Source organism: Fistularia commersonii, chromosome 13 (assembly GCF_037954325.1).
Source record: "Fistularia commersonii isolate RoL2024-O1a breed Wild chromosome 13, RoL_Fcom_v1.0, whole genome shotgun sequence".
Classification (NCBI taxonomy): domain Eukaryota; kingdom Metazoa; phylum Chordata; class Actinopteri; order Syngnathiformes; family Fistulariidae; genus Fistularia; species Fistularia commersonii.
Window position 1 is genome coordinate 1,124,137 of NC_141296.1, and position 24,567 is coordinate 1,148,703.

The window sequence follows — 24,567 nt, forward strand, 5'->3', positions numbered from 1 at the left end:
TTGTTTTGCCTTTGCTACCTCTATCTTCACCTTACACTGTATCTCCCTGAACTCCAGGCTGTTCTCTTCAGTCCTCTCAGTATCTCACTTCTTTGCAAACCTCTTTCTCTGTATACACTCCTGCATTTCCTCATTCCACCACCAAGTCTCCATATCTACTTTCCTTCCAGATGACATACCAAGTAGTCTCCTATTGTCCAATCACGTGGAAGCTCTCCCTGACCACCTAGAGCCTCTCAACTCCTTCCTGAAAACCATACAACACTCCTCTCGCTTTTTCAGATGTAGTCTACCTGCGTGCTCCTACCTCCGCTCTTATAAGTTACCCTATGTTCCTGTTTCTTCTGGAAAAAAAGTATTCACTACAGCCATTTCCATTCTTTTTGCAAAGTCTATTACCATCTGTCCCTCTGCATTCCTATCCTGTATACCAACTTCATCCCCTCTATTGCCTTCACCAACATGTCCATTGAAGTCTGCACCAATGACCACTCACTCATCTCTGAAGATATTCTGCATCACTTCATCTAACTCATTCCAGAACTACTCTTCCCTCTAACTCATATCCCACCTGCGGGGCATAGCCACTGACATCATTGAGCATCACACCTTCAATTTCCAGTTTCAGACTAATAAGTCTATCTGACATTCTTTTTTCCTCCAGAACATTCCTAACAAACTCCTCCTTCAAGATAACTCCTACTCCATTTCTCTTCCAGTCAGTACCATAATAGTACAACTTAAAGCTGCTCCTAAGCTTCTAGCCTTACTACCTAAAACCGAGGATGCATCCTCGCCCTTCATTACCACAGCTGACAGTGCAGGTTAGGGTCACACATCAAGCACAACATTATACAACTTTTCAAACAACAGAGTTCTCTAATGCAGAACCACACAAAGGTCCCAACGGTCATCGTACCTCAAAGGATTCTGGATTTTCTGCAAGTCTCCTCGACACACACACACACACACACACACACAATATAATATAAACTGAATGAATGAATTTCTCTACTGTGTACAAGGCTACCAATATATGGCAACAAATAATTGTGCAGTTATTCAGTGGAAACGATGGAGGTATTTTTGATTTCATTAGAAGACTGGTCAAACAGAAACGATTGCAAACATAAAGAAAAACAAATAATTCACATAGGAAACCAAGACTCATCTCCTGAAATATCGCATTCTTCGGTGAGACGAAAAGATAAGAGAGGGGAAGACGGGGGGAGAGAGAGAGATGTTTCTGTGGTAGATGAGAATTCAGATGTGAAGAAATTGCAGTTTTCGAAGCAATAATCACACAGGAAGCTAAGTAGCTGCCGAGCAGCTAGCCTTCCTCACGCTGCTTTGGTGACGTAGAAATATTAACCTGAAAAAGCGGAACCGGAAATGCTAGCCAACTTCCGGTGTCAGAGGGATTCAGTTACTGCTTTGGCAACAATTGCTTCATTTTCTATTTATCGACTGCGTATTGCTTGACAGGTCGTGGATTTGTTTCTACAATGTGAGCCACTTGGTCGAAACAAAGCCGTTCATCTTTAAACTCACGTTTCTTGGTTAAAATAATCACATTTGGAAAATTAGCAAGGTGTCAACAGCCACAGTGCTATTAGCTAACTCCGCGAAGCTAGCGGTGACAAGCACCCATTACTATTTGACTGGGACTAAAGCAAATGAGGTAACAATATTTGTGTTCAAATGATTGATTTATTTCACACATTAAACGTGTTTTTACATGTTCATGGAGGAAGTGCATAGAACAACAGACACTATTTTGTTGCTTGTCATGAAGTATCGCCCTTTCGTTTACGTCTACTACGTGGTTGAAAAAAATCTAAAACTTAGATCATATAATTTAAAGCTTAACTTTAGCTCACTGTCAGATGGCTGTCAATAAGCTATAGTACATGACGAGGACTCAAGTCATGGGTGACCCCTATATTTAATGTATTTACTCCTGCTCATCTAGGCTTGATGGGCAGATGTACATGCATGTTTTTTTTCCTGTTTATGTAGTACATCATGAAGGTAGGAGAGGTTTCCAGTCAAGATGAATACATTGTGTTAAAGAACAACAAGAAATATTTATTATCACTGACGTACCATATAGTAAGCTTCAGACCTGAACCTTTTTTATTCTTGGAAGTGGGGTTAGACTTGACAGTGATACACTTGTGTCTTCTGTAGGTATAGCCTTTGCTGAGACCCTATAATGGCTGGTTCCCTGTGGGAGCTTCCTCTGGAGCTATGCTGTCGACCGATGGCCTTTGTCGCTCTGACTGGCCTGGATGTGGTGTACAATGCTGTGCACCGGGCCATTTGGGATGCCTTCTGTGCCAATCGACGAGCTGACAGAGTCCCGATCTCTTTCAAAGTTCTTCCAGGAGACCACGAATATCCCAAATGTCGTACCAAGGTAAGCCAAGAAAAGTAAGGTTTCATTAACAGCTAACTGTAATGTAATGCTCCAACCCACAACACATAATCTGTTTACTTGTGCTAATTTCGACATTTAGAAAGCCACCAGAATCAAAGCAATGTTAAAATAAGTATTTCATATAAAAAACTGGGATCTTCTTTTCTACCTGTTTAGCGAACATCCTATGAGTGGTACATTCCAAAAGGGATCCTAAAAACAGGATGGATGAACAAGCATCTGAACTTGGTTCCAGCTCTGGTTGTTCTTTTCTATGAACTGGACTGGGACGATCCACAATGGAAAGAGAAACAGTCTGAATGTGCCACTAAAGTGGAGATTGTCAGGTATGTGTACTCCACATCTATAAAGTGAATTAATATATGGCATACAGAGAAATACAATGTCATCTTTTCTAATCAAGCAGGGCCGTTGTCAACATGATACAGATTGACAACTTGTATTTGTACACCAGCATCCAGTTATAATAGTAATAATAATATTATTAAGTATTGTTATTATTATTATTATTATTGTTATTTTCATTGTGTATGGCAGCCAGCATCCATTTCTGACCATTTAGCAAGAAAAAAAATGTAATAGCTAATGAATGGGCTGATCTTTTTACTTTAGTTTTGTGTTTATAATTTATGTATACAATTACTTCTAATTAGGGACTTATTAAATCTTCAAAAACCATGTCTAGAATTTCTGTTTGTCTTTTCACACAGGACAATTGTTACTACAAGCTTAATGAAAGAAAATCTACTAGTCACCTAAAATTTTGAATATTTGTTGACCCGGAAGCTCTTTGTTTAAATCCTTCCCTAATATCCCTGTCTTCATTTTTTGAGATGCAGTGAAGTTTATCTTCATGCATGTTTTCTGTTTGTTTATGTTCAGGTCAAGTCTTCAGGGCAGGAACACCAAGGTAGCTGTAGTTTTAATCCAGAAGAAAACACCTCTTCCTCCAGGTAAAGACTTTGATTGAGTTAATGTAAGTTTCACTGTCGGTCTCTGATCTTTCTATGATGAGTTGTATTAAGATTGTAGTATTACTGCTTTATCGTACTTCAAAATGGGCAATGGGCTACAGGTATCCTATAACACCTTGTATTTGCACAACTGATAGATAGATAGATAGATAGATAGATAGATAGATACTTTATTGACCCCATTGTTGAAAAAAAATATCACAAGAGCTTATCAGACAAACGTAATATACTGTAATCACTTCTTTTTTTTTTAAATAGAAAAATAAGTCAATTTAAAACCCTTATAATTTTCCTCTGTTCATTTGCTTTTATTCTTCTCCAAATTAGGGCTATGCATGAAAATGGCTGTCGTTCTTAATGAAATGTACAATTAAAGGCAACTGCTTATTAAAACAATTTATGGTTGCATCATTTTAAAACCATTGTATCATTGTATTGGTGACATCTGATCATAAGTCACCAAGGAAATTTATTTTTGGGTCTTTTTTCACTTGATGCAGGTTATATTTGAATATCCTCAGTGTAGTTGCTTAAACAATTTGTTTCAACACTGAGCTTCCCTGTAACAAAATTTCATACAACATCCATCCCTTTTAATGTTTGCTCGTGAACTTTAAGAGCACCTGCAGATGTGGAAAGCAAAGCTGAAATACCTTTTGCTCCTTCATGTGTTCTGAGGTCAAATATAACTTAGGCCACTATATCAAATATCCACATTTTAGCCTCATGATGCATTTGCCATTTTCACCATCCATCATTGTATGTTGTACAATAATACATTGTTACTCTTAATTTCTATCTAACGTGCATACTAAGCTATTTGAATCAGAGGGATCTGAATTATATATATATAACTGGGGAGGCACGAAAAGCACAACACTGGTGGTGAAAAGTACATACAGTATTTACTCTTCATATCTGTATTTATCAATGACGTCAGTTGGTATGGGAGGTGAGGTTACAGAGAAAAAGGATAGGGATGGAGGAGGTTGATTCGCTGTAGCGATCCCTGAAGGGAAAACATATGTACTTATTAATGTACAAGAAAAACATCTACTTTTAACAAACACCTGGTTGGACACACACACATTAATGTATACAGTATAAACATGTACACTGTATCTGTGTGTGTGTATATATATATATATATATATATATATATTTCATCACAAGTCTGTTAGAATGAACCTTTCAACTTTTTTGTCAATCTTTACCTCATCAGTACTCCGTTCTACTTTGCACACACAATATTGGATGGGTTGTGTTCACTTTTATTTTCTTTTACTTAATGTAATCAGAAGCAGAAATGTGCATATCTGTCAATGGCTGTTACCAATGAATTTATTCACTTTCCAGGCAAGCGTCCTTGAAAAAGATACTTGTGGCAGGGATAGAAATTATACTTGTGAGATTCTCACATTATATAGTAAGTGATTCTACTCTATCCATGTTCACATAGTTTCCTCTTGTTTTTCACAGGAGAGGACCTGGTAGCATCAGAGCGAGCAGCAGCTCTTTGTAGTGCCTGTGACCTTTCAGGCAAGAGTTTGTTTGTACTACCACACACTGACCACCTCGTGGGATACATTATAAGGTAAATGACTGCTGTTATATGTCAATAAATGCTTTTTCCCAAAGGTTTATTGATCAAATAATGAATTGTTAGTGTTCCAAATTGGGAAACTATCATTCTTTCTAAAGCAATACATTTAATGCATTTTGTTGTGTAATAAATGTATTCACCTACAATTCTACATGAATGTCATAAACTGGAATTTTGGGAATAATTCATATTTCCCAAGGAAGATAACATTTTCTAGACCTTGGAACAAATTGGAGAAATGTGGAGGCACTATTTATTTACACACTCGCACAGACACACGCATATAAATTAACAGTATGTGTGTGTGTGTGTGTGTGTGTGTGTGTGTGCGCGCATTTATACTTAAATATATTTATATACACAGGCACATTAATATGATTAGTTAGTCAAAATGAGTCAATTAATTTGTCAAAATGTGTGCATCAGTTGCGGCTTCTTCAGTCGCTGCATCTTCTGCAGAAGAATCCTCTCAAATGAGAGGTGAAATGTCTTCAAGTGAAAACATAAATCTAGTTTTGTTGCCATGATGGTATTACAATTGCCTGAATGATTGAGAACCGTCATAGACTAATCTCAAGTGGGTTCATATTAATTTGTTTCAATGTTTTATGCTGTAAAGTCACTTAGCTAATTATTACAAATCAATCATTATGATTGTACAGATATGTCAGTTTGCTGCAGAATTTGCCTCCGCCTCTGAAACACAAGGTCCATCTATCATTTGAAATATATATGAAAATTGATAACACTGTCCATTTCGAAAGCTTATAATTGGACCGGCAGTTTAGGAGTAATCAGTTTATCAGCTTTTACAGAAAAAGAACTCTTGATTTCTCAATTTTTAAGGAGATAGAGTCAAAGGAGGCATCATTCTTGCTTTAATTTATCAAAGATTTTTTGGCCAGCCAATTTGTCAGATTATGATATGTGTTCATAATTGGAAACATTCCTGTTTTCAACAGCTCAGAATCTGGACTTTTTAACATGATGCTGTCTCTGAATCCCATCATCATGAAGTCAGAACCTTGTAGACAACGCTCAAACCTGTTTACATTGTTTAGTCCACTTTAAACAAATCCTTGTACACTTTCTTGCATAGTCTGTTACAGTAGGGTTGGTGTGAACACTCAAATTACATCTGGTGAGGATCAGAGAAATAAACACTTGTCTGCAAGAGAAGACGGGTCTCAGTTTGCCTCCAATTACACTGTGGTGCAGTTCGCTTGAGGTGAGACGGGAAACGGACTGGATCTAGAGCAAAGAGCAGAAGCAGAGCAAAACGCAGTGCATGATGGACATCGCGGACATAAAAAAAAAGAAAATCAAAACATTCAGTGAGAAAATAACATTGGTTTGGCTTTAATGGCACAGTTGTTACCTGATGGTTAAAAACTGTACTGCTCATTGAAAAAGCCATCAGATGGAGATTTTGCTTCCTGGTTCTGTCCAATAGACAAGCGTTTTTCTTTTTCATTGTTTCCTCTCTGGTGTTTATAGAGGGCAGCTATAGCTACTGCTATAATACTGCCTATTTAGTCCGTTTGACAAAGTGCAGTATAAAAGCAAATAAAACTATAGGAATGTCCAACGATGTTGGCCACCCACTTGAACATGAAGTATGAAAACAACCTAAAACCTCTTTGGATCAACAAATGCATTTGGGTGTACTTCTGACATTTCAGTGCTGACTGAAGAGGAAATGAAAGCAAGATGCAGATTAACAATTTCATCTGCATAAACCTACATCTTATTCACCTGTATATATATTTGAACATACTTTTATGTTTTATTTTTTTCATATTGATTTTTATATATCATTTTATGTTGATCCTTATATTTTCTTATCTTGTACCCTTTGAGTCGGTGCTCAAAAAATGATTTTTTTGCCTTGGGATCAGTGAAGAAATTGTGATTCTGATCTCGGTGTCTGTAAGAGGCAACATCATCAAGATGTGATTAAAGTAGACTTTAATACTGTTCATTAAATAAAATATATGAAAGAACTGCTGGTATTTTTGTACGTACTGTGACACAAATTAATTGATTGCAGATGGATATGCACCTGCACACAAAAGTAACAGCTGCACATCTCAGCTCCTTATAATTCAATGGCAGAACCCCAAACATATGGTCTTGAGAAAACTTATGATATCAAATTTCCTCGTTCTTGGATTTCTTCATCAATGTCTCCTCTGGTCTGAATCCTTGCTCTGTTTTTCTTTTTTGTGCTTTCAGTTAATGGGTCACAGACCAACTTGTCTATAGAATAGCATCCCTTGTGTTTACGTTGAGAGTCTCTGAATAAACTTTGGGATTTTGTGGGTCATTACTTAACTGAACTGCGAATCACTGCTTTCAGGTTTTCAGATCCAAACCAAGGCCTTGATGTAGCTTAAATAATCATTGAGTAACAAAGGAACAGGCAACAGCATGCCATTAAGCTGCTTATTTACCTGTTGACCCGCTCCTAAAGCGGTAATAGATCTTTCTTTTTTACCTTTAAATTCAAGGTAAAACTGCCCGCTTGAATTTCAGTCTGCCTTATTTGAAATTCAGTTTGGTACCATTTGGAAACAGAATTACAAAAAAATGTCATTATCCAAGCACTTATAGACTTGGATATAAGAATCTAGAATTGTCATTGTGCAGGCACAGTGAAGGTTTGCAAATGAGAGCTCCCGGCTCGGAGCATGTACAGGTTTTTATAAAAATACAAATAAATAGACAAGTTATTTACACAGTGTGTAGTTATCCACATGATGTGGGTGGTATGAAAGGTGATATGAATATGAATGAGTTTAAAGTGCAGAAACTCAGTGCAAGATATTGTCTCTGTGAGGACGTGTGACCTGCTAATGCAGAAGATAATAGCTTGAAATATGTTTATTGTTTTGATAGGTTGGAGAATGCTTTCTATGAACATGCTCAGACGTATTATTATACTGAAATCCGCCGAGTCAAGTCACATAAAGAATTCCTAAATAAGACAACGCATCAGGTAAGAAGGCATACATAATATGAAATTCTAAAATGGACTTAATTCTTCTATGTGTTTAAAAGAAAGGTAAAAACTAGGCTTTAGGTTATTCTTAATGGACTTTTCCCACTCTCATCCTGTCCTTTCCTGTGTTTTCCTTGTCACCTTTTCTTCATTTCATGTTCCCAGCTTCTGTTTGTTAGACACCAGTTTAAAATTGCCTTCTTCAGCGAACTGAAACAAGACACACAGAATGCTCTCAAGTAAGTCTGATGCAAGATGATCCTATTAGATTAGTAAAAAGGAACTATTAGTTCCTTTTTACGTTGTAAGTAGTACATTTTATTCAGTAGTTGGAAAGTGATGAGGTAAAAGACTTGCGAAAGTAGAGCCACCATTCAGTATACCTTCAATTTCTGTCAAACATTTTAGACAAACATAACATTGCGAAGTATAGTGTAGCGAGTGTTGTTTAATTTTGCAGATAGCACAGATTTATCAGGACTTGCAAATGAACAGTTTGTCTTGCTTTATGCCTATTGTGGATATTCGTCTTCCAGGTACTACAAAACTGCATACAGTCTTGTCCATGAGCTCAGAGCCCATGAAACCAACATGTTGGAGATCAAAACAATGGCTGGATACATAAACTATAAGGTTTGTTGAAAGGAGGTCTCTTAAATACCCACTTTACACACAAGTAGCTTCTTTCTATAGAAAAACAGCTGCTTGAATGCTACCGGTTTAAAAATGAAAATCACCTTGACTATTGTTGTAAATAAAATGTTCAATTCGAGGGGATTTTATTGGAATTGAAATCCAGCAGGGCAACGGGTATGTGGTTAGCTGGGGTTCTGTGATGCAGACCAGGGACCAGACGTATAAATAATGTGTTTCCAGTGGCAGTACAACCGTATAACTGCTTTTAGATCCTGCAAATGTCAGGCTTTTTGTGATGGAGATGTGATGGGGATGATTCTATTATAACAATATCATTTGATTACAATAACGGTCGAGTATCACTCATTTCATCATGAATATGTGATCCTGCAGACTTGGGCAATAGTACTCTTTAGATGCAGTATATTTAGAAAGAAAGAACTGTAGTGAGAAAGCTTTTTTCACCTTTCCAACTTTAAATTTGAAGTCGAATTTATTTTTGTTGTAGAAATTGAAATTTGTTTTGTTTTGTCTCTGGAGCGTAGCGTTAACTGTACTGATTGCTTCTGTGACTTTTCGTAAGATGACGGATTTATTTGTTTCATTTCTGACTATTTTTCCTAGTTATTTAATTTACTGATATCCCCTTCTCATTTCCCTTTCACTTCTGCATTTATGGACTTGAATTAAGTGTCGGGGCTTTTAAATTGGAAAAAATCTCATGAGGGATGTGTAAGCCTTCATTTGCCACACTTCATTGTTGTGGTTTTAATTGGATGTGACCGGTCTGTGGGAACAAGTAAACAATCATTTAAATTAATGAAACTATTTCACACCCGTATTGCTTCCTAAATCTGCTGAGTAGAATGCATGCGTTGCTTTGTGCTTTCACCTTGATTGTTTATATACCATAAAATTTGCGAGGTGACCACAACATACTTCTTCACTGTATCTCACCTCCTGGACGCTCCTCTACATTTCTGTTAGATAAACAGGAAGTGTCATATTGTAATCCTCAAGTTTCATGCTACCTGAGAGGACTGGAGCTGCTCTGAGAAAACTGCTGAATTCTCATAAAGGGATTAGCGGACAAGCAGAGTCAGAGTGGATCATGCTGTTCTCAGGAATACCCACAGGATGATATTTCATCAGATTTTGTTTTTTTATTTTGCTTTTTTTAACCAGACTGAACTGTCAAGTTCCTGCAGTTGTTGAGTATCGTCGACAATCTTTCTCTGTCTCCCCCTCTCTCTCTGATTTCAGATCTGCCGTCTGTGTTTTCAACATAACACTCCACTAGATGCTATTTCCCAGTTCAGGAAGCATATTGACCAGTGCAAGAAGAAAATTGGCAGTGCAGAGCTGGCATTTGAGCATGCAGCATGGATGTCCAAACAGTAAGATGATCTTTACTATACTTACATGCTACGGAACAACAATAATAATCTGTCTGGAGCAACTTTACTTATGTGTAGTTTTCTAATTTCCCCAAAATATTAATATTCAATGTGATACCCAATGGTGCTATGTCTATCAGAAATGGGAACATTTAATGATCTCATTCCTTTTAATGTTACTTTGAGCAGTTCAGCTGCTGCTCCCTCACTAGTTTCACTGTTAACTTACTGCTTACCTTGGATAGCAGAGTTGTATGCTCTTATTGTTGTGATTGTCCATGGTTCAACATGTTTAGGGTCCTGGTTCTTGGACGCAAGTAACATTGCATTAAGATATTCATATAATTGTACTAGATAGACACAAGATACACTGGCAGCTCTCATAGAAATCTTTGTTTTTGACATTTTCCTTCATAAACCTGATAAATTGCTTGATGTAAATAGATTGCAGGGTTGAAGTATGTCAAGTTGAGGTGGAAGAAAATGTGAAGACAGCAGTCTTCCAATGACTATCATAATGTTCTAACTTTTAATCAGTTGTTTTTAGAAGCTACCTGTACCTGTAGCTGAAGGTAATCCGTATGGGAGTACCTTTGAGCAAAAACACTCCATGCGCCGTCATTGCTCATTAGACTGCGGCATGAATTTGTGAATGCGTAAATGTCACCAGCCAAGAGATGAACGTGAAGAAGTTCTAGATATGCTTTGAGTGTGCAATTGACCTGAGAAGTGTAACATAAGAATAAGAATAAGAACAACTTCATTTATCGCGAAGGAAATTGTTGTGCCAGAGTTTCAAGTAAAACATAACAATAATAAATAATAGTTGGAAGGAGGGAGAATAAGAAATACAAATCAAACTGTAAAGTGTCAAAGTCAAGGCTATAAGGTGTTTTAAGGTCTTAAATGCAGTCCATTTACCAGACTCACTGTATGTCTCTTACTATCCCCTTGTTTTCAGATTCCAGTCTTTTGGTGAACTTTTTGATGAAGCGATCAAGTTGGGCCTGACCGCCATCCAGACACAGAACCCTGGTTTCTACTACCAGCAGGCAGCTTGTTATACCCAGGATCGGAAACAAATGGCACAACAGCTCTGTCAGGTGATCGCACCAACGCTTTCTAAACATATATCACTCTTGAAATAAGTGGTACTTCTTGCACTGCTTTTACCATATTTTGCATATACTCAAATGATTTATTCATGATAGAGAGATGACACCATTTAGGGCATATATTGGGCATTGTACATATTTCCCTTCATACAAATGCGGTTAGAACTAAGGCACTCCCTTGTGCCGCACAGGTTTGTAAAGCTTTATTGTTTGACTTGGATGGTTGATGGTTTTAGGGAGGCTCAGTTTATCCCACCTCTGACCCGTTGGACACTCAGAGCGGAGGACTGGACTTCTATGGCCAGCGGCCCTGGAGACAAGGACACCAGAGTAGGCCCACAGTACACTGCCTCGTGCCTGATTAATAAAAGCTGTCTGGCTGAATAAATGAACGCTGTCCGGCTCCTCGGAGTCCCTGGAATAAGGCTTGATTAGCGCTCGGGTAACACATTGACTCTTTAATCGTTCCATCTTTAGGTATTGATCCTCCAGATGCAGAGAAAGAAAAATCAGGCATTCTGGCTTTGCAGATTAAAGAGAGAGAAGTGCCGCATTCAGTAAGTACTTGCATCAACAACCGTTTTCAGAGTTGTGAAAATGCTGACTGCATCGCCTCCATTTTAGGTGTCCTCATCAAGGGTGAGTTCAAACACAATCCAAACTAGCTTTTGAATAATCAGTTATTTTAATGTAGATGAACCTGAGGCCTGGGTAGTGCAGGAACACGGCTGCCAAACGGGAGCAGAGCCGCTCTCCCTTAGTTGCTACTTCGAGCTGTAATTGAAGGAAAGTGTTTATTTGGAAGGAAGCTGCTGCTACTATGTGACGGCAGGAGCTACGCATTCTTTAACTGAAATGTATTCTAGCACTCATCTCATAACACAGATTCCCTGTTCAATTCCAGTTGTAAGCTTGAACATATTTAACAATGTTTGTAAGTTCTTCCTGCCACCGCATGACTTCTCTTCTAGCTCTCAGGTTTCCACCTGCAGTTCAAGATAGTCAATCGTAAATTGTCCCTAGGTGTGACTAGAACAGTGATTTCTCTCTATGTGTCTCTGTGATCAACCGCCCCCTGGACCAGGGTGTACCCTGCCTCCAGCCCAATGACGGCTGGGGTTGGCTGCAGTCTTCTGCGACCCTGCTTACATTATAAATGGTACAGATGAGGAATAATAATGAATACATGTAATCGGGGCGGCACGGTGGGACCGTGGTTCATACAGCCGTCGAACAGCCAGAAGGTCACTGGTTGGACCCATGCAGGGGGCCTTTCTGTGAGGAGCTTGCAAACACTCAAAATATTTACAGCATAATGAGGATCTAAACACTAAAATTCTAGTTTGTTTAATTTTACTGGGACTGTGTAGTGTTGCTAGATAAGCTATTTACAGCACTGTTTCTCTTTTCATGTGCCAAAATATGTATTATCATTCTATACCCTTAAGCTTATATTGAGCAGCACCTACACATAGCACTGATGCTACTGATGCTACCCCACTTTTGCTTGTTGCTCAATTTTCATATGTGAATATCATGTAAATTGTCATCCTGTCACAGTCTTAATGATCAATGCAAACACTGGACATCAGCTCATTGCTACATAAATAACTTTGATGAGTGAAACCGTGAACATGCATCAAAATGAACTAAGGGTGTTTTTAATGATTCATTTACATTTCTGACAGTAGCTTGTATGCAATAGATCCTTCTAAGTCTTATCCGTTATTCCATGAAAATGATCTGCCCTCTGTTTCTCCGTAGGAGCTGATAATAGCCCTCCTCAGTAACGCTGTCGCCCAGTTTAAGAAGTACAAGTGCCCCCGAATGAAAAGTCACCTCAGTAAGTGAAACTGCTCCCTTTTTGGTTTCCTTGATTGTCTGCAGAGCATAAGAATAGAGATCAGTGAAAAAAAAAAATCACAGGAATGATTCTTATATGTCTGTCTAATGTGCCCGCTGAGTGTTAAAATACAAAAGAAATGATTTATTAGTTACTGAATGAGCAACAACTTAATGGGACTTGTCAGTTTTCTCTCATTCACTCAGTGTGTAAGAACACACCCTCTCCTCTCGCCTTGTGGACATTCTTTTTGGACATCATAGATTTCAATTTTCTGTTAGTTTTGGTTGTGGCCCGCAAGTTCAAGTATACCAGTGGCTTGCTGCTCCAGGCTACATGGGCAGCAGATGCCCTCAATCCAAATTCAAACCTTTCAGTGGTACAGTTGGGTAATTAATGTACCAGGGTTGGATGATGAAAACAGAAGGTGTCATTATAAGAAGATCGTTATTATTATTTCTGAAAGGTTATGAATTTTTAAACTGACTTTAACATCGGGTTTATGTAATACCAATACATGTAAGATACTTTACATAACTTTATATTTAATACTTTATAGATACTTTACTGTTCTAGCGCTGTATACTGTATTTAATCATTGAACACTCAACAACATGCTCCATAAATATGGTATCACCTTTGTCACATTCATCTGTTGGTATCAGGAATAGGCAAAGAAATGATCATGATGAGATGAGATGAGAACAACTTTATTTATCCCGAAGGAAATTGTCGTGCCAGAGTTTCAAGCAAAAACATAACAGTAATAGATAATAGTAGGAAGGAGGGAGAATAAGAAATACATTAAAATATAAATTGTCAAGGTTAAGGCTATCAAGTGTTTTAAGGTCTTAAGTACAAAGGTTTGAAGTAAGATTATAAATTATAAAGTAAGAAGAATAATATTCGGACGCTTGATTTCTGATCTGCCCCGTATATGTTTTCCAAATGTTCATTCTTGTTTTGATTTTCTTGCATATATTCTCTGCTCTTCAGTGGTCCAGATGGGAGAGGAGTACTACCATGCCAAAGATTACACCAAAGCCCTTAAGTAAGTTAGAATGGGTTCGACTTTTACACTCCTGCCGCTTCTTGATTTTTTTTCTCAACACTTTTTATCATCACTGCATGTTTTACAGGACTTTAAATGCATCTGTGTTTTCAGGTTATTGGACTATGTGATGTGTGACTATCGGACAGAGCGTTGGTGTGGTCTGCAGACAGCCATACTAACCACAGCTTTGCACTGTGCTTATCTCATGGCCAGTGTCAAAGATTACATCATATACTGCATGGAGCTTTTGGGAAGAGGTAAAAAGAAAACAAAAACCGGACCATCACTGACTTAACATTCTCCCCCTGTTCATGGGCACATTTTAACAGTTAATTCATAATTACTTAAATGAACAATATGATATATTGTCCTGACTCATCTTTTTACAAACGTTTTCGTTTCTGCAGTTACTGTTGGTAGACATTGTGCTCAATGCGGCTTTTGCACGTAATCATTTTGTGTTTGGTTTCATCCGAGATTGCAAAGTAAGAAGAAAGCAAATAGGAATTTCATTTTCTGTTAGATTTAAATATTTCAGTGTTGTTTCAGTTGTTTTTCCATCCCAGGCGTGGAAAATTGTTTTCTGTTATTTTGGTCTTATGTTTTAATGAAAACATCAAGCATTTTTTTAAATCGGAAAAACGTGGGGTTGCGGGGTTTCGATGAGGAAACGATGGCGGAAACGTGGAGGAGTTTAGTATATTAATATAGAAACACTAATTAGCAACGACAAGCCTGAACATCCGGGATCGCCCGAATATACCCGGTTTAACCAGGCTTCCCCAGCCCTTCGTCCCGTGGGGTGAGAGACGACACCCTTTAGTGTCCTCCACAGGATCATTATTTACTTATTGGTTTGAAGAAGTCTGATTTTAACAAATTATCACATATGTAAAATCATATTATATTCTGCGGAAAAGTGTATGGTAATATTTATTCTGTCTTGCAGCTTCAAAACTTCAGGAAGAGCAAAAGTCAAGGATTGAACAGAATCTCTTCAAAGTACTAATGGTGGGTTGTTCAACATGTCAGTTGAATTAGTCGGCTTCTGCACTCTGCAAATCCTGAGGAAATGTTTAAAACTGACATTTGTCTTGACATATTATTAAGAAATGTTCAAGAAAAGTTGAGTCTAGGGCATCTAGACTGTGCTGTATTGAGTTCTCATTTCTTATTAAAGAATTTTCATCAGCTCTCCTTAACTATAAAAGGAGTATCTGAAGCCTATTAGGTTTTTACCGTTTCCTGTTCATCCTATTGAGCAGTTTCACATTACATTATCGCCCACATTGTTAACGTTGGCGAATCTGAACGTAAAGCACCTGATAATACTTTTTCAAACTTAATTTCAATTTGAGATCGGGGATGTTTTCTCAAGGGAAACCTGGTAGCCATAAAAAATAAGAAAAAAAATAAAATGTGTGTATGTTCTATAAATTCAGACGCACACACTCAAAAAGAACCTCATGAAGTATATAATTTAATTGTATTGTCTTTTCTTTTCCCATCAGAACGTTGTCCCTGATGCCGAGCCAGAATGTGATCCATCCTCTGTCGCTGCAGCCAAGTCGCTGTGGAACGACCGCACGGCTTTAGCGGGATCAAATGAATACACTATCGAATTGCAGGACTATATACCATTCAGTGAGTAAAAACAAACTCACACACACTTCACTTTATTTGCTAATTTAGATAATCTGGAGTTTGCCACACAGTCATGTCAGTGCATCGTGTATTAAAAGCACCGTAGAAATTAAGGAAGGATGTCTTTCACTTGTAGTTGATGTTGCAAATTCAACAGAAAGAGCAGTTGTGAGAAGCTGTTGCAAAGGAGCAGTGGTTGGACAACATTGTGTTTATGCAAACGTAGAAATAAAAAAATGATTCCAAAACCACATCATCAAAATATGCTTTGTTGGCTTTTGTTACACTTTATATTAGCTCTATGAGCTCTCCAACTGTGCTGAATCTGGATAACCCGTGGATACGGTGTTTCAAGCTTTTTCTCTCCTCTGACCCTAGTCCAGTGTAAGGCCAAATTCCAGTCTCCCAGTTTCCACGTGGATCAGCCCATCCAACTCCAGGTGTTTCTGCGAGCCGACTGTCCGAGTGCTGTGTCATTTAACAAGCTGGCTGTCAGCCTCAGCAACCAGGTAGACACTCTATTTAGAAATACATTTTTGCCCTTGCACAAGGCAAAGTCACAGTAATACCAGTAACTCCTCATGATACAGTGATGGCATATCTTTAAAAATATGCATACCTTTATTCAGCAGTCGATTTTGTTTTTTTAACACTTGCTAAATGAAGCCACCAGTATACTGACCTTGCTGTCAGTCACATCACATGTATAACATGATGCTGCGTCTCACATGGGCTCGATCAGTTGTGAACTAATGACATCTGTTACATACATTTTGGGGGTAAAGCCTGAATAATTGTAGGAGTGAAAGTGTAAGAGCATTAGAAACCGTCTGTCTGATAAGGTTGATTCAAATTGTGTTGTAAATATTTTGCAAAGCTTGTAGTAAATGTATTGAGTGGCTATAATGGATGATACTCTTTCCATTGTAGAGCAGATCCATAAAACTCAATGTTAATTATCAGCCAAAATGAGGTACAGAAAAACATATTTCATTTTTAGCAGATTGAAATAAAACTGTCATATGGTCTGAAGTAGGATTTAGACATCTTCTCTAATGTGATGGTTTAAGCAAGCATCGGTTCACTGTGTTTATGTTTGTAGGAGTACAACCAGTGGTGTGTGCTGGAGTCATTTGGTCAGAAGTCCATGAGTCTTTTGCCTGGGAAAACCACCTGCTACAACTTCAGCTTTGTTGCAAAGACCGCAGACGTTGGCAAGAAGATAGAGGTGAGGCAACCATACATGTATGCGTATACATGGGAGGATGGCTAACTATTAACGCTTATTTGTGTCAGATGACGGGTATAGAATTGATGCTGGGCAGTGGCACTGGTCGCTGTGTGTTTGTGAGCTGGAGAGGAGCAGGTGGAGATGCAGCCTCGGCCCATGAGGCCTTGCAAGCCAGCAGGTCATCACGTCGCTGGGGCTGGGACGCAGAGGGGGGCCAAGAGCCTGACTGGGACTCTTTGACCATGCAACATAGCACAATGTAAGTAATGATATACATTTAAATAAATGATAAAAATTACCCTTGACATGGCAAAAGGGTTTGTGCCACAATATCCAACTAAACATCAGTTGACCTTGTACACGTATGTGATCATATATTAAACTGAAGCCATCTAACAACCTTTTTTTCTGTCATGTTGTACATTCTCAGTATTGTTTTTGACAATTTGTTATTCATTGAATTTCCCGCCTGCCAGTTCTCTACCATTTTGATGCTTTCCTTTGGTCTATGTGGTAATTCTTGGATGAAATCTAATACCATAAAATGGTATTGGTGCTTTGAATTCTGTTTGTTTGTTCTCATGTGTTGTTTAGGATTATCTCCAGAGTTCCAAAGATCTCTGTTCAATTGAGCCACCAGCCGCCTGCTCTCAGCAATGAAATGTACTGTGTCAAACTCACAGTGCAATCACAGGAGGAGGGATTGGCCAAGGATATGAAGCTGACAGCAGGACTCAAACCTGGTAAACTGATCCAAAGCAAAGCAAAGTACAGTCTGATCTTGAAAAGAACTATGTAGAGTATAGACCAATGGGGAACTTTTGTTCTGTAGGAGTTTGAATAAAAATGCTTACACTGATCTTGTCTGTGGAGGCTCCATCACCCAGGTCAAGGTCAAATCTTGTCCTGCTTGTTATGCAAATGGGAGAGTTCTACACAACAACTCTTCCAAGTGAATAACAAGCCATTGTCTCTTAGACCGGCTCCCAACCCAGGTATTATTATATTCAGAAACTCCCCACAGACCTTTAGACCCAGGAAGCCTCTGGGATGAGCGGTGAAAAGTCCTGTTGCTACGATAGGAAGATATCGTATCCACTTTGCAGACCGTCAATGCGTCCACCGACCCTCCTCGGGAGTTTACCGCGTTTTATACGATACAGATTTTCTAGATGCGCAGGTGGATGAATTTCTTTTGAAAAGCTCAGTGCTGTTCTGCTACTAACAACTGACGTTACAAATCAGATCAGTTCTCTCCATGCTGAATATCTCTAATGTTAGAAGTGGAATCTGCTCTGTCCAAAATCCATCTAGTGAATAAACCAAATCAAGACTGCCCCTCTCTCCATGGTTTGAGGTTTAGAGGCCAGCACATTTTTTCTGTCATTGATGTTTGTTTCTGCATTTATCCAGATAACTTGAATTGCAGGTTCTTTTTCTGAAACAAGTATATCTTCATCATCATTTTGTATCCACATTGGTTTGTCCAGGCCAGGATGCCAATCTTAGCCAGACCACACAAGTGACACTTGACGGCTCAAAAGTCTGTGATGAAGCTGCACCCCCTCTGCTCCCTGACATACAGCTCGGAGATCTTGAACCCGGGGACAAGGTACCCGCACATTAATATCACAAAACTGCTGATAAAGTCAGGTTACAAAGAGATGCGCCAACTGAGTTTTCCTTGGTACAACTTGCCAACACAAAATTTTAACTCGCTGTTTGTTTTTTGGTCCATAGTTGGAAAGATATGTTTATGTAAAGTGTGTGTCAACTGGCCCGAGGGTGTTCCTGTTCCATGTGGCCTACAGCATTGTTACCATGGTGGATGGACAACAGATAATCTGCAAATGTCACAAGGTGGAGAACCTCATTTGAGTGGGCCGTGGATATCCCTTTGTCATATTGTACAGTGTTTTTTCATTTGTAGTTACAAATAGTTTGTCCCTCTTTTAATAATGTCTACTCTGATTGTTTGGTCTTCCAGGATGAAACGGTAACCATAGAAACGGTGGTTCCATTTGAGGTGTCGGCCAGCTTTGTTTCTACCAAGGTCTGTGCCTGTTTTCTTAATATATTTTTAGAGCAATTTTTATATTTTGTTTTTACTGTAAGGACAATCTAGTTGTCCATCCATCCATCTTCTGCCACTTATCCGAAGTCGGGTCTCGGCACCTGTAGCAGTCCGGCCACCTTGCGGAGGAGACTCATTTCGGCCGCTCGAATCCGCAATCTGGTTCTTTGAGTCACTACCTGCAGCTCCCGACCATAGGTGAGGGTAGGAATGTAGATCGACCGGTAAATTGAAAGCCTCGCCCTCCGGCTCAGCTCCTTCCTCACCACGACAGACCGGTACAGAGTCCACATCACTGCAGACGCTGCACCGATCCGCCTGTCCGTCTCCAGCTCCATCCTTCCCTCAATCATGAACAAGACCCCGAGATACTTGAACTCCTCCGCTCGGCGCAGGACCTCTTCCCCGACCCTGAGTGGGCATTCCACCTGTTTCCGGTTGACCACCGAGGTCTTGGATTTGGAGGTGACGATCCTCATCCCGGCCGCTTCGCACTCGGCTACGAGCCGCTCCAGTGAGAGCTGGAGATCTTGGCCTGATGAAGCCAACAGAACCACATCAGCTGCAAAAAGCAGAGACTCGACCCTGTGGCCATCGATCGATCCCCTGGACGCCCTGGCTGCACCTAGAACTTCTGTCCGTAAAAGTTATGATCAGAATCAGTGACAAAGGGCAACCCTAGCGGAGTCCAACTCTCACTGGAAATGGGTTGGACTTACAACCGGCTTTGGGACAAGATCTGACACGATCATAACGGGAACAAACAGTCCGTATAGTGTGGCTCTGTACCCCATATTCTGGGAGCGCCCCTCACAGGATGGCCCACAGGACACGGTCAAATGCCTTCTCCAGGTCCACAAAACACATGTAGACGAGTTGAAGAAACTCCCATGCTCCCTCAAGGAACCTGCTGAAGGTCTAGAGCTGGTCCACTGTTCCACGAGCAGGACGAAAACCACTCGGCTCCTCCTGGATCCAAGGTTCCAGGACCCTCTTCTCTAGCATCGCTGAATAGACCTTAGGAGGGAGGCTGAGGAGTGTGATCCCCCTGGAGTTGGAGTAAATCCTCTGATCCCCCGTTTTAAAAAGGGGCATCACCACCCCGGTCTGCCAGTCCAGCGCCACTGTCCCTGAAGTCTGTGCAGAGGCGTGTCAGCTTGGAAGCCCTACAACATCCAGAGCCTTGAGGAACCCAGGGTGGATCTCGTTGTAACTGTCAGTATTTTTTGGCATATAACGCACTAACTATGACTGAGGGTGATACAGTCAGAGTACAACTACCGTGACTTTAACCAGATACCCAGTGGCTGATAACCTCGGTGCAACGGCTTAAAGCATGCATGTCCGTTCTCACAGACCAAAATCACCAATTATTTGATGCAGAAGCATATTAGAATGACCGAAACAGCAACTTAGCAACAACGCTAATACAGTGGAATACAGTGATCAGTGACTTGAGTGCTGTTTCAGTTCAAAACACGCACTTAAATTGTGGTTGGTGGCGTCACAATGTGTAACTCTGTGTGTTCTAATGGCTGAGGGCGCTGGAAGGAGCCCCTGCCTGGTAGTAGGCGCCTCCCATCTCATCGACCACCTCTGGAATGTGTACCAGAGGTGAGGGTAAGGCGAGGCCACGGTTTATTGCAGCGTAATGGATGGCGGTCGATCCTTAGAGCAAAGGATTTGATCCCCTGTGTGGTCAACACGTGGTGGTTGAATAACAGAAAAAAAGTTTTCTGTTAAAAGCATGTATTTGAGGCACAGCATCCATCTACAGTCTCATTGTGCCCTCAGAAGCTCTTAAGATTTGAAATTAAAATCCTCCCAATGTTGAAAAGAGAATAGTTTGGATAGGAAGGTGATTAGTGATATATTCTGCACATAATTAGGATAGCAAAGGGTAGAAAACTTCTCTGTCTTGACTATGTCTTCCAAGATTCAACATCAATGTGTCTGATCAAGTCAGGAAGTAAGAAATATCTATCAGCATGCTTGAAGCAAGTATTTAGATATTAAAGGTTACTTACAAGTACAAGTTATTGAATTTTATTATTGAGATAACGTGTGTATTTTTGCAGTTTGAGCCTCTCGAGCGGATACCCGTGGACATCCCATTCCTGTTGATGACAGATATTCTGTCTTCATCTCCCTGGCCCCTGGTCCTGGCATCCTCCTCTCTGCAGCTTCTCTCCATGACCAACCACACACCACAGCTGCAGACCCAACTACAGCAAGGTACATCAGCACTAGCTTGTATATCATCAAATTTGGCTTCAGCCCCCCAAAATCATCTGTAATCAGTCCATTTTAAATATTGTGCATATTTTAAATCTTGCTGATTCCACCCTTGTTTGTTTTCTTTATTGTTTTTATGCTTGTTTTTGGTGTTTTATTTTCCGCCCAGTCAACCTGCTGCTGGTGCACAAGCATTTCCCAGCCTGGGATCATTGAAGTATTTCTTATCTAGTTTATTAAAGAATACCCGCCAGCAACGCCATTTTCAACTAAACAAATCTTCCAACATTCAGAGAATTTTCAATTCCACATTAACACATTGCCCAGTAGCAAAAAACAACTTGATCTTAATCACTGGAACCTGCTGCACATGCTTTCCATCGCTATCTCTCTGTTTTGGCAACGTGTATGAAAGTCATTTTCTTTCTTTTTACTGTCCAACCAAGCTTACAAGTCATCACACACCCTTTGTTTTGCCTTTGCTACGTCTACCTTTAGCTTTGCATCTCCCTGAACTCCTGTCTGCTCTCTTCAGTCCCCTCAGTGTCCCACTTCTTCTTCACCACCCTCTTTCTCTTTTTATACTCCTGCACTTCCTCAATCCAACACCAAGTCTCCTTATCTACCTTCCTTCCAGATGACACACCAAGTACCCTCCTACCCGTCTCCCTGATAACACCAGTCGTCTGGAAGCTCTCCCTGACCACCCAGAGCCTTTCTTAACTCCTCCCTAAAAACCATACAACACTGCTCTCTTTTCAGATTCTGCCTCTTTGTCCTCTGCTCTGCCTTTGTCCTCTTTGCAAACCCTCCTATGCTGTCTGGATGCCCTCTCACCTAGCACTGCTTTGCAGTCACTGATCTCCTTCAGATGGAATTGTCTGTACAAGACGTATTCTACCTGTGTGCTCCTACCTGCCCTCTTACAAGTTAACCTTTGTTCATGTCTTTTCTGGAAAAAAGTTTTCACAGCAGCCATTTCCATCCTTTTTGCAAAGTCTACCACCATCTGTCCCTCTGCGTTCCTATCCTGGATACCAACTTCATCCCTCTTTTGCCTGAACCAACATGTCCATTCAAGTCTGCACCAACTATAACTCTCTCACCTCTAGGGATATTCTGCATCACTTCATCTAATCCCCTCCAGAAGTTCTCCTTCTCCTCTAACTCACATTCAGCATGCAGGGCATAGCCACCAACAACATTGAGCATCACACCTTCAATTTCCAGTTTCAGACTTCTAGGTCTTTTCACCTCCAAACTCCTCCTTCAAGATAACTCCTACTCCATTTCTCTTCCTGTCAGTAGCATAATAGTACAACTTAAAGCTGCTCCTAAGCTTCTAGCCTTACTACCTTTCCGCCTGGTCTCCTGGACACACGGTATCTCCACCTTCCTTCTCTGCATCATGTCCACCAACTCCCTACCTTTTCCTGTCATCGTCCTGATATTCAAAGTCCCTCCTCTCAGTCCCAGACTCTTGGATTTCCTCTTCTCTCTCTGCTTCTGTACACGCCTTCCTCCTCTCATCTTCAACCCACGGCAGCCCAATTTCAACTAGTACCCTGTAGGTTATGGGCACCAGTGGTCGTCATTGTTAACCCGGGCCTCGGCTGATCCGGGATGAGATTCGTAGACCCTTCCTGACACAAGCCTTGGCATGTATTTGGGCTCAGAGAGACGCCGGCTCGTACCCGCCGAGAACGCTTCAATCGGCATATAGGTAGTAATCGTTCTTTGTGTGTGTGTTCGTGCAGTTGTTCTGAAGACAGAGGAGTGTGCCAGTGAGTGTTTCTGCCTTCTTTGCCCACCATTGACCAACGGCAGTAACACCGTGGCCACAGGACAGTACCTGGTATCTTGGAGGAGGTAGAGTATGTGCACATACACACATTCCCTCTCAGTGACAGGTAATCTGTTGTGGTACATAAACCAGTTCCTTTGAAATTTCTTTTGTAGACAATCGTCCAGTCCAGACAGTCCCCTCATCCAGACCACGGTCACTCTACCTCACGTCATTTTGGAATCTGTCTCTCTATACATCCATGCCGGTCAGTATTGGTCTGTACCCACCATCACACCCACTGGATATCCAATTAATACTGCATGGCAAAGGAAAGCCTGTGTTCGCTCTCTTACCTCTGGTCTTTGTTTGGATGTGCGATTGGCCATTGTCTTTGGTTGGCGGTAGACTTACCTTCCTTTGGGAGAGTCCGGGAGTCTCTTCCAGTCCGGTACCACATAGAGAACAGAACACCTCTGGTGCAGGAAGTGGAGATGGCTGTCGAACCCTCCGATGCCTTCATGTTCTCTGGACTCAAACAGGTATGTTAATGCTCGCATTGAAGTCTTGTCAATAAGAAATAGCGAAAACAGAGCATAAGAATTGTCATCCAACGCCAGTCTCTTCTATAAATGTATGTTCACTTGGATAACAAAGTCCGTTTTCTTTTATTTTTGAATGATCTGAGGTTCGGATTTAGAACCTCATTGTTGCATCTTTCTGCATAGAACACGCCAACTGTCCTCATCGTTATTAAAACATTGCAAAACAATTTTGAAATATCTGACGCTTGGACCCGGCAGGCCACCTGGCAAAATCTTTTGTTCACGTTGTGTTTTTTGAGGGACCTTGTAAAGGACTCGGCAAACCATTTTGTTGTGTGTTTGTGTAGGTGCGCCTCCGTATCCTACCGAGTTCAGAGCAGCAGATGCTGTATAACTACTACCCTCTGATGGCTGGCTATCAAATGCTGCCACAACTCAACATCAGCCTCCCCCGCAGCCCAACCACCAGCACACACACACTCAGACGCTTCCTGCCTCAACATGTGTTTGTCAAGGTAACACACATTCAGACATACGCACTATGGAATCATCGGAATTAATAGCCGATCGATTACATGATCATTACAGATAATCTTTTTTTTTTTTAACTTGTTTCCCAGCCTCAGGGCCGCCAGGCAGACGAAGCCTCCATCGCTGCAGCCTGACATCCAAAAGCTGAACTGAAATGATCTGTAAAACGTTAACATTGCGTAGGTTGTTCTAGATTGATGAAAATAACAGACAACAATACTAACGCTATTTGTTGCAGAATGTTTTGCTGAAAAATACCTGGACACCTATAGACCAAACAGACGTTTGAATTTAGTGTTGTTGTCCGGACAGATGATTAATGGACTGAAACAGTGATGTTCCTTTAACAAAAAAATCTCGAGTCTTATTTGAACTGTCTTCAACTTTGGGCAGAGTGTAACACATCAAAAGTGTTCAACATTTGATTTATGTTATATTAATTAAATGTAAGTGATCTATAA

General features: G+C 40.3%; 1 protein-coding gene across 2 annotated transcripts; it reads left to right on the plus strand.

The window, feature by feature from the left end:
• Positions 1 to 1,415: 1,415 nt before the first annotated feature.
• Positions 1,416 to 24,567, plus strand: trappc11 (trafficking protein particle complex subunit 11). 2 transcript variants are annotated; one of them, XM_086157731.1, is made up of 30 exons: positions 1,416 to 1,507; positions 2,191 to 2,419; positions 2,597 to 2,766; positions 3,323 to 3,393; positions 4,894 to 5,008; positions 7,916 to 8,015; positions 8,184 to 8,257; positions 8,555 to 8,651; positions 9,918 to 10,051; positions 11,013 to 11,154; positions 11,403 to 11,496; positions 11,644 to 11,723; positions 12,931 to 13,009; positions 14,006 to 14,060; positions 14,175 to 14,320; positions 15,013 to 15,074; positions 15,575 to 15,707; positions 16,086 to 16,216; positions 16,810 to 16,935; positions 17,004 to 17,197; positions 17,533 to 17,681; positions 18,429 to 18,550; positions 18,679 to 18,798; positions 18,926 to 18,991; positions 21,091 to 21,247; positions 23,005 to 23,116; positions 23,207 to 23,298; positions 23,439 to 23,572; positions 23,923 to 24,090; positions 24,196 to 24,567. In XM_086157731.1, the coding sequence occupies exons 2-30, from the start codon at positions 2,216 to 2,218 to the stop codon at positions 24,238 to 24,240; spliced, it is 3,372 nt and encodes a 1,123-aa protein (XP_086013857.1). In that variant the 5' UTR covers positions 1,416 to 1,507; positions 2,191 to 2,215; the 3' UTR covers positions 24,241 to 24,567. The 2 variants fall into 2 exon arrangements, with proteins under 2 accessions (XP_086013857.1, XP_086013856.1); XM_086157730.1 differs by having other exon boundaries at positions 1,430 to 1,681.

What these genes read in the sequence shown, in the direction of transcription:
- trappc11 (XM_086157731.1), top strand. Translation starts at nt 2,216, where the DNA reads ATGGCTGGTTCCCTGTGGGAGCTTCCTCTGGAGCTATGCTGTCGACCG. An exon ending in ATCTCTTCAAAGTACTAATG is followed by an intron (nt 15,075 to 15,574) that starts GTGGGTTGTTCA and finishes TTTTCCCATCAG; the next exon opens with AACGTTGTCCCTGATGCCGA. An exon ending in CCAGCTTTGTTTCTACCAAG is followed by an intron (nt 18,992 to 21,090) that starts GTCTGTGCCTGT and finishes GTATTTTTGCAG; the next exon opens with TTTGAGCCTCTCGAGCGGAT.